A 9526-nucleotide genomic window follows, 5' to 3' on the forward strand; every position below is an offset into this window, starting at 1 on the left:
ATTGAGGTAGCATGAGCCCGTTAATAATTTTGCTGGGAGGTCTGCCTCAGTTTACCCTTTTGTTAAAGTTCAAATGCTGCTACGTCAGAGAGATTAAGTCATAGCATCCATGACCAATACAGATGAACAAATAAATACCCAAGGCTTAAAGGTAACGGATATCAAACCTAAAAGTTCACTAAATCTGTGTATCTCTTCTCTTCTTTCTGTGCTCTATTCCCTGGCACTTTGGGACACCATTAAGCAGATAGAGGCTAGATAGGTGGCTAGTAGAAGTGGCTAAGGCAGCAGCTACATGTATATTTAGGAATGATCTCTGTGATGCTGGTGTGACAGAGGCTCAGAGTTCATAGGCTCATGAGGCAGGAGCTGAAAAGTTCTTGTTTTTGGGGGGCCGGGGGAGTTGAGGTCCAACATCTGAAGTATTAAGTGACAAGATTCAAACACTAGATTCTCTGACTCCAAATCCAGTATTTCTTTCCTCTATACCACCCCTTGCCACTTTGGCCGTCCATGCCAAAGACACAAGACACTGGACACAGAGCATTAGAAGTTAGGGAGAAGTCAAAAGGGTCCCCTTTTTATTCTAATTTAGGGACTCCTAGTGAGGCCTGAAGATAGAGGATAAACTCTGCCTTCCCTCTTGCCCCGACCCTCATCCTCCCATTTTTGTGCTCCCAGCATCCTTGGCTCCATCAGTCCTTCCGGTCCAGGGTATTTTGCCTGGAGATTTCTTCCCACCTCCCTTGTGGCTAAGCTATTTAGGACTCTAGGACCCAAGCCTTTCTTTAGCTATGAGGAGGAAAGTCTTTAGGTTTCTATTGTGATGATGGGCCTGGCTTCTCTTCTGGCAAAGAATTCCAGGGATTCAAATGGGAAACGTTTCGGAAGGGGCTGGGGCGGTTCGAGGACCTGAACGGGGGCGGAGGTGGCCGGTTCCGGGCAAAGGGACCAAAATACTCAGCAGCAAAGGTTACCACATTAGTAGGCTGACGAAGGAGCAGGAAGAGTAAGAAGTCGGAGATCAGGGTCTGAGCCTCTGGGTGACGCCGCATATAAGTGGTGTGGCTTGCTTGGAGCTCTTCCTGGGCAGAGATCTTAAGATTTTAGAGCCTTGGAAGCATTTGGGGTGATGAGGAAAAGGCCCTGACCAGAGATGAAATGATTTGCTAAAGGTCACTCAGGAAAGTGACTTGAACCCAAGCTCAAATCCAGAGCAAAAGTGAGATGTCTCCAAAGTACATCTTCAGTCTTCTTCTGGGCTACTGGGGAAAATTGTCCTTCATTGGGTCCTCTCCGGGGCCATCTTTTGTGTCCTGAGCTCTTGCCTATCTTAACCATCTCTCTCCTCCTGGGTCTCACTTCTCTTCCCTCCTCAATGTTAAAACTCTCTCTCAGGACAGGGATCAAATATTTTCAGGTACTAACTGATAATGGGTTGGTGCTTTGAAATCCTAGTTCATAGACTCCTTCCTCTGTCCAATTCTGTCAGCCTCTTCTCTGGTGTCCATGGCTAGCATCTCTCTTCCTATCTGTCTGATTCTCTTACCTTCCGATCCCTGAATATGGCAAAGAGCTGAGGATCCTCTTCCCAATCCAAGGATTTCTTTCCAAACACTGGTTTAGGCTCAATCTCATCTGAACAGAGATGGGAGGAGAAGGTGAAGAGAAGGGAAAAGATTAGGAAGCTGGAAAATTGGAGCAGTTAGGTGACTCTGGAGATTGAGTGGAGATTGAGTGCCAGCCCTGGAAATGGGAGGTTCTGGGTTCAAATCTAACTTTGCTGTGTGACCCTGGGCAAGTCACTTAACTCCAGATGCCTACCCCTTACCACTCTGCTACTTAGAACTGATACTTGTATTGATTCTAAGAAAGAAAGAAAGAAAGAAAGAAAGAAAGAAGAAAGAAAGAAAGAAAGAAAGAAAGAAAGAAAGAAAGAAAGAAAGAAAGAAAGAAAGAAAGAAAGAAAGAAAGAAAGAAAGAAAGAAAGAAAGAAAGAAAGAAAGAAAGAAAGAAAGAAAGAAAGAAAGAAAAGAAAGAAAGAAAGAAAGAAAGAAAGAAAGAAAGAGAAGGAAGGAAGGAAGGAAGGAAGGAAGGAAGGAAGGAAGGAAGGAAGGAAGGAAGGAAGGAAGGAAGGAAGGAAGGAAGGAAGGAAGGGAAGGGAAGGGAAGGGAAGGGAAGGGAAGGGAAGGGAAGGGAAGGGAAGGGAAGGGAAGGGAAGGGAAGGGAAGGGAAGGGAAGGGAAGGAAGGAAAAAAAAAGCTCTAGGTCACTGTTCCCATACCTGACTTGACCCCTTACTTACCCTCCTCCCTCATTATGGGCTTCTTGGTGATGATGCAAGAGAAGGGGGATCCCACCTGGATTCTCTTGGCCAGGTGCCTGACATAGAAGGAAAAGAGAATATGAGGCACTGAGAATGGTAAAAGTGGGGTAGGGGGAAATTTGGAGGGGAAATAATATTCAATTCTTCCCTCTCTTCTCCTGGTCACTCATTCATACCTCCCACTGACTCTCAAATTCATTCATCACCATCTATAGTCAACTACCATCTATTTACCTCTGTGTCCACCATGAAAAAAAACTAGGCAACAATTCATGTGAAAAAAGTCCATGGGTCTCAGTGAAATGCAAGATCAATAATTATAATTAGTCTCAGGAGGCAGTTAGGTGGATTAATGGATTGAAAACCAGGCCTAGAGACCAGAGGTTCTGGCCTCAGACACTTCCTAGCTGTGTGACCCTGGGCAAGTCACTTAACCCCCATTGCCTAGCCCTTACCACTCCCTCTGCCTTGGAACCAATAATTCTAAGACAGAAGGTAAGGGTTTTAAATAAAATTATAACTAGTTTGAGAAAGAACTGATGGCACGTGGAAAATGCTGAAACATGCTTTTTAAACTCTATTATTCTTAAATTTGGGGTCTGTGTTTCCTTTTGCAACTTGACTAATAAGGAAACTTTTTTCATGACCAGACATGTCTAATTTATATAAAATTTATATAAAATTACTTGTCTTCTTAAGCAAGGAAGGCAGGAAGAGAATTTGGAACTCAAACTTTTTAAATAAGTGTTAGAAATTTCTCTTTACATGTAATTGAGGAAAAAATAAAATAAAAATTATATGAAAAAAAAGGAGCATGAGAGGGCAGCCAACTAGCAAATGAGAATCTTAGATTGCATCAAGAGAGAAAAAAGGTCCAAACAAGGCAGATAGAAAACTCTATTCTTCCCTAGTCAGACTGCATATGAAATATTATATTGTTATTTTTTCCAACCCTTTCCTTCTGACTAAGAATCAACACTAAGTATTGGTTCGAAGGCAGAAAAATGGTAAGGGTTAGGCAACCTGAGTTAAGTGACTTGCCCAAGGTCACACAGCTAGGAAGTCTCTGAGGCCAGATTTGAACCCATAACCTTTTGCCTCCAGCCTTGGTTTTCTATCCACTAAACCACCTAGCTGTCCCATAGATCAAGTTTTAAAAACACACCTGCAGAGAATTCAGCTTTGTAGGAACATATCAGAATAATTGACAAGATGATTCCAGTAACATAAAGGAAAACCACTTTAAAAGATGTCAGAACTTTGAAGATAATCAAAGGACAGATGTTGACATATGGCCCCCACCTCTTGGCAGAGTGCAGAATGAGACTTTTCAGGTGTTGTCGATGTGATTTTTGGAAGGATCTTAGCAAACTGGAGTGAATCCAGAAGGCCAACAAGTATGGTGTGGCTGGAGTTGTTCAGTCCTTTTTCAGTCACATTTGAGTCTTCAAGCCTACATTTAGGGTCTTTTTTTTTTGGCAAAGATACTGGAGCAGTTTGCCATTTCCTTCTCCAGCTCATTTTATAAGGAGAAAATGGAGACCAACAGGGTTAAATGATTTGCCCAGGGACACACAGCAAGCAAGTGTCTAAGGCTGGATTTGAACTCAGGAAGACATCATCTTAAATCCAGGTCTATCTGCCACACACTGTCCTACAAGCATGGTGAGGGGCCTGGAATATGCCATGTCAAATGAAGATCTATAGAAAGAAATATGGCTTGGAGACAGCTAGATGGTTCAGTGGAATGAGAGCCAGGCATGGAGGTGGAAGGTCCTGGGTTCAAATATAGCCTCAGACACTTCCTATGTGTTCTTGGGCAAGGCACTTAAGCCTAGTCCTTTCCATGCTTCTGCTTTGGAACCAATATACAATATTGATTCTAAGATGGAAGATGAGGGTTTAGAAAAAAAAAAGGAAATATGGATTTCAGGCTCAACAAACCTGAAAAAAATTGGGGGGAAGAGGAATGGTCATTCTGAGTTTGTTTCCCTTTCTGTAAAATGAGGGAGTTTGGATTCACTAAATTCTAAAGTCCTTTCCAGATCTAAATCTATCATTCTTGAAATGAAATGTGTTACCTCAGGAGTAGTGAGTTTCCAGTCACTTGAGGTATTCAAGTAAAGACCAAGGCCAAATGATCACTTGTCAGTGACATAGAGATTTCGGGTTAGACTTGTTGACCTCTGAGGTCCCATCCAGTCCTGACATTCTGGGATTCAGTCCCACCCCCCACCTACATCTATACCCACCATTCACACCTTTACTCAGTCATTACTTTGACCCCCCATCCCTATCCCCTTACCTCCAGATTCACCATGAGCCCCTCTCACCCATTACCAGCCATCGGCTACGACCCTCTACCCAGGAAGCTGGCTCACCCATCAGCTAACAGGTAGTACTGCCATGTCATGGGGATGTCTTCATCAGAATGCATTGTCTGTTCTACTACCATTGCTTCAGTCCTCTCGGAGCCTAACTGAATGGTTTGGAAGCCCAGAGATTCCTACGGGAGGCAGGGATGGAGAGGCAAGAAGGGCATGGATCAGGGGCACCCCTTTCTTCCCCAAAGCTCAACTGGACCCCCTTCTCCCTGCTTCCCAGCCCTCCCTCCTTTACCCTGTCTCAGTACCGCTTTTCTTTGTTGAGCCCTCAATCCTCCCTGAACAATCTGAACCCCGTCTTTTGTCCTGCCCTTGGGGGCCTCCCGGGGGTCCATGAGTGGGAAAGGACATAGTGGCTGGCTTTTCTCCTGCCTCTTCAGTGCTCTCTTTTTGGCCTCTCATTTTTTTTTGCCCTGAATGGTGCCCAACTCCAATCCCCTGGTCTCTGAGCCACTTCTTCCTCTCTCCCTCACCTCTTCTCCCACTTAGGACCCTAGATAACTTCTCTCCCAATTCACCCTTCTCCCCTAACTTCCTGCCAGATTCCAGACCATCCACTCCCTTTCGGCCGCTCTTCCCTCAGCTCATCCCCAGACTACGCAGCCCCCTCACATAGGTGGAATGGCAGAGCTTTCCTTCTGCATCGAAGGTCAGGAATTTGGCGTTGTGGGGAACCTTCCGTCGCCACCCCATCACTCTTAGTAGGACCAGGTTGGCAGACTCTGAGATGAACCCATTCATGATATTCAGGTTGAACTTAAACTTCTCTGTCTTCACTGCCTGCCCAAGACATTATAGGAGTCAGAATTCCTCATGGCAAGGGGAAGGGAGAGGGGGAGAATGGGAGTTAGTTAGGGGAGAAGAGCCCTAAGATGAGTTTGGTTCTTGGTCCAGCACCCCTGGCCTAGTAAACGTCCAGTGTGGCCATTCAGAAAGGAGCCCAACAATTCCCTCCCTCTCGTCGAGGATGCCCACTCACCTCGCCTTCCTTGACGCTCCTAGTCATAACCATGTTTCCTTTGCGCCTCATTAAGGTGATCTTCCTGTCAAATGCCATTGGGAGGAACTGCCACGTTTAAGAGGAATGGGGAGCCATGGGAACAAGTTGATGAGGGGACTAAAGGCTTAGAGGAAGGGCAAACGGGATTGGGAGAAGAGCCCAAAGGAACAGCTAGAATCCTGGAGCCCTTCTTGAGTGATAGTGGGCGCCCCTGCTGGGGTAGATCTCTGATCTTGGGATGGGGTGTGTTAAGGGTCAGTTGACCCTAGGGATACTGTAATTGGTATTGGGGAGAGCGGAAAAGGACCACTGGACAAAAACTACCCTCTATTCCTTCCGAATCCTCTCTTTGTCTGTGTTACATGCTATTGAGGGGATGGAGCCTAAATTGTGGGGAAGGGGAGATTTAAGACATTAAAGGATTCTGGGGCACCTGAGAATAGCAACAGCAACTCAGGCAGGTGAAGTTTTACAATTTGCCTTCCTCACATCATTCTGGTGAGGTAGGGAGGACAAAGATGAGCAGTTCTATTTTGCTGATTAGCAAACAAGATGAGAACCAGAGTGACAAAGTAACTTGTCTACAGTCACACAGTGTTCAAGCCTAAATTTGAACCTGGGTCTCCTGATTTTACATGTAAGTGCTCCTTGGCTCATCCAAGGTCTCCCAGCCTCCCCACGCTCCCAAATCTTCCCCTGATGGGCAGAGCCTCTGTCCGTAGACCGAAGCTAAGCGCCCATGATGATGGAGGAGAGAGAGGTCAGAAGAAAAGAAGGGGGTCATGACACCTTAATAAATTCATGATGGTGCTGTTCATATGTTTCCAACGACCAGGAGACATAGCCTAGAAAACAGAAAGGAGGACCAGAAAGAGACCTGATGCAAGGGGGAGAACTTGGTTGTTTGAGAGATGAGTAGAAGGGCAGGGAAGTTGTTGGGAAGAAGGTTCTGACACTCTATGGACTGGGGTTTGGGTTTGGGACCCAGACTGGAAAAGCAGGGTTAAATCCAGCCTCCAAGAGACTGCTGGGATGTCTGGAGATCCCCTGATCCTGTTAGAAGAAAGCTTTGCCTGAGGAGTTTCTCCTGCCTCAACTCTGAGCATGAGATATGGAGAGAAGAATGGAGGAGCTCAAAGGATGGATTGGTTGGAGGCACAGGGGAGCGGCAGGAGCCAGGAGCCCTACCTGAGATAGAGGTCCCACAGGGTATTTCATCCAGCTGGCCCCTGCTGGTAGCATGCACCAGGGCACTGAGTGTGAATTCCCCCTCAGTGGTAAGGAAATATGCTTGTCTTATGTCCACAGTATACTCCCCCAGAGGCTGGCCACTCTCAGACACCATGCACAAGGTCTCCGAGAAATAGAGCAGCTGAATTTCTTCTTTACCTATGATGGGCAAGAGAGGCCTGGGGGATGGGTCCATACAAAGCTCTGTTTCCTCACCTTCCCCACCACTCCCACAGCCATCCCTCCGACAGCCCAGGGACATTTGTTTTCAAACCCTTACCTTCTATCTTGGTATCAATTCATAGAGAGAACAGTGGCAAAGGCTAAGCTGGTGGGGCCAAATGACTTGCCTAGAGTCACCCAGCTAGGAAATATGGGAGGCCAAATTTGAACCCAGGTCCTTCCAACCCAGTAACTTTTAAAGAGCTAGCCTCCCCTATTCAAACAACAATTGTCCATCATGGTTCAGAAGAACTTGGGCCAGGAGAGAGGGAGGAACAAGGATAGCTAGCATTCCCAAAGAGACCTGAAAATCATCCAGAAGAAGGGGGTGGGGGCTCTTAATCTGGGGTCAGGGGGTACCCAAGAGGTCCTGATAGATTTCGGGGAGTCTGCTGAACTGGGAGGGGTGAGAATTACATATCTATTTCCTTTGTCCTTACATTAAAATTTAGTATTTACTTCAATTTAAAAAGATTATTCTGAGAAGCACCAAAGCGGTTCTCTGAGAAACAAATTCCGAGAAGCCCTGCTCTCCTCTAATCCCAGCAGGAAGACACCTGACAGATTATGGAGGCGAACTCCCTTATTTCAGAAGTTCGAGCCCCTCCTTTGACATTTAGGGACACTGAGGCTCCGAGGCTTGAGATCACGCATGGTTAATGCGTGGGCCGCCAACCCCGCTGGTTTTCCAGAAGGCCACAACTGAATCTGAGCCCAGGCCCGAGGAGCAGCTTCTTCTCTCTTCCCCCGTGCCGCCCCCCCCCCCCCCCAACTCCGCTTCTCCCCGTCCCCTAGGCACCCGGTCTCACTGAGCGAAGCAAGAAATTCCAAGGCTTCAGAATTGACTTCAAGTGGGGGCGGCGGTGGTTCCGGCGGCACTTCGGGCTCCTGGGTTTTGAAGCCTGGGGACACAGGTTAGACGGACTGCGAGATGGGGTCCCCAAAAGGGAGGGGGCCGGAGGCCAATTCCAAGCCTCCGCCCCTCGGGGACACAGGATTCTCTAGGAGGACTAAGGATGAGATGGGGAAGCGCCTTCCCAGCAGAGAGTGACTCGCCAGCACCCGCAACGCAGACCCCCTCCTTACCTTTGGGCGGCATGCTGCCTGCACCCGGGTATGTATCCGCTGGTCCCCATGGCAACCCTCAGTCCGCAGTCTCTTAAAGAGCCATCACCTGTTTTATTCCGCCCTTTTTAGCACGGCTCCCAAATTCATTGAGGAGGGAAGTTTTCAGGGATGGGTTAAGTCATCGTGTGTGGTGTGTGTGTGTGTGTGTGTGTGTGTGTCTGTCTGTCTGTCTATCTGTCTGTCTGTGTCTGTATCAGTGTCGGTGATATAAATCAACTCAGTTCAAAAATGATATATTTAATATGTGCAAAGTGCTGTCTCAGGCGCCAGAGGTTCAAAAAAGAAATAAAGCCAGCCCTAGTCCTCACAAAGCACTTATATTTTACTGGGGAAGGGAGTACAACATCTAAACATTATCATTTCAGGAAGGGGGTCCCCAGCAATCAATCGACAAGCATTTATTAAGTGTCTGCTTCAGGCCAGGAACCATGCTGGGCACTGAGGATACAAAGCCGTTCTTGCCTCAGAGGATTTTACAGTCTCGCAGGGGGAAACCTGTTTGACCATTTATAGGTATGTACAAAGTAGATAAATACAAGGTCGTTTTGAGAGGAAGGTTAGGGAGCAGCTAGGAAGATCAGGACAGGCTTCTTGTTGGAGCCTTGAAGGAAGCCTGAGAATCTTTTTTTTTGTTTTTTAAATCAGCTCTGATATCTTTTGTTTTTACATTGCCTAAGTTTCTCTTGTTCCTTTGATCACCCTTCCCAGAGACCCATATCTTATAATAATTTTTAGAAGAAGAGAAGAAAATTCAGTGAAGCCAACTAACATAGTAAAACAATTTGACTGGGGGCAGCTAGATGGTTCTATGGATTGAGAGTCAGGCCCAGAGATATGAATTCAAATCTGGCCTCAGACACTTCGTGACCCTGGGTAAGTCACATAATTCCCCTTGCCTGGCCCTTACCACTCTTCTGCATTAGAACCAATACACAGTATTGAAGACAGAAGGTAAGGGTTTTAAAACCCCCCACATAATTTGATTTTATATGCAAAGATCCACACCCATGGACCCCATCTCTGCAATCTTGGGGAGGGGTCTTCATTGGTCTTTCTACTTTCATAAATTCCATTTCAGATTTTTTGGGTGGTGTTCTTTCCATTAAGGTATTATAATTATGTGTATTGTTTCCCCACCTTTATTTTCTGCATCATTCCATATAAGCCTTTGGCTCTAAGAGGTTGAAAGGAGTAGAATGCCTTTCAGTCTATCCATAGGCACAGAGAAGCAAGAGAT

The 9526-nt window shown here is 46.4% G+C and overlaps 1 protein-coding gene across 6 annotated transcripts; it reads right to left on the bottom strand.

Annotated features, from left to right (window-relative positions):
* Nucleotides 1–546: 546 nt before the first annotated feature.
* Nucleotides 547–8300, bottom strand: CATIP (ciliogenesis associated TTC17 interacting protein). Of its 6 annotated transcripts, none has more exons than XM_056808219.1 (10): nt 8248–8300; nt 7971–8063; nt 6898–7098; nt 6499–6554; nt 5689–5775; nt 5322–5489; nt 4707–4831; nt 2305–2381; nt 1550–1638; nt 547–1085 (listed from the first exon to the last, which is right to left on the bottom strand). In XM_056808219.1, exons 1-10 carry the CDS (start codon nt 8258–8260, stop codon nt 819–821), a joined length of 1176 nt encoding a protein of 391 aa, XP_056664197.1. In that variant the 5' UTR covers nt 8261–8300; the 3' UTR covers nt 547–818. The 6 variants fall into 6 exon arrangements, with proteins under 6 accessions (XP_056664197.1, XP_056664196.1, XP_056664198.1 ...); XM_056808218.1 differs by having other exon boundaries at nt 547–1097; XM_056808220.1 differs by lacking the exons at nt 7971–8063; nt 8248–8300 and adding exons at nt 7220–7303; nt 7602–7906 and having other exon boundaries at nt 547–1097.
* Nucleotides 8301–9526: the final 1226 nt, after the last annotated feature.

The sequence above is a fragment of the Monodelphis domestica genome, chromosome 8 (assembly GCF_027887165.1).
Source record: "Monodelphis domestica isolate mMonDom1 chromosome 8, mMonDom1.pri, whole genome shotgun sequence".
In the NCBI taxonomy this organism is placed as follows: domain Eukaryota; kingdom Metazoa; phylum Chordata; class Mammalia; order Didelphimorphia; family Didelphidae; genus Monodelphis; species Monodelphis domestica.

Bases quoted from the DNA above. Each gene is read 5' to 3' on its own strand.
- CATIP (XM_056808218.1), bottom strand. The intron at 6,555-6,897 runs GTAGGGCTCCTG...TCTGTTTTCTAG, and splicing joins CTGTGGGACCTCTATCTCAG to GCTATGTCTCCTGGTCGTTG. The intron at 1,639-2,304 runs GTAAGTAAGGGG...ATCTCTGTTCAG, and splicing joins GCCCATAATGAGGGAGGAGG to ATGAGATTGAGCCTAAACCA.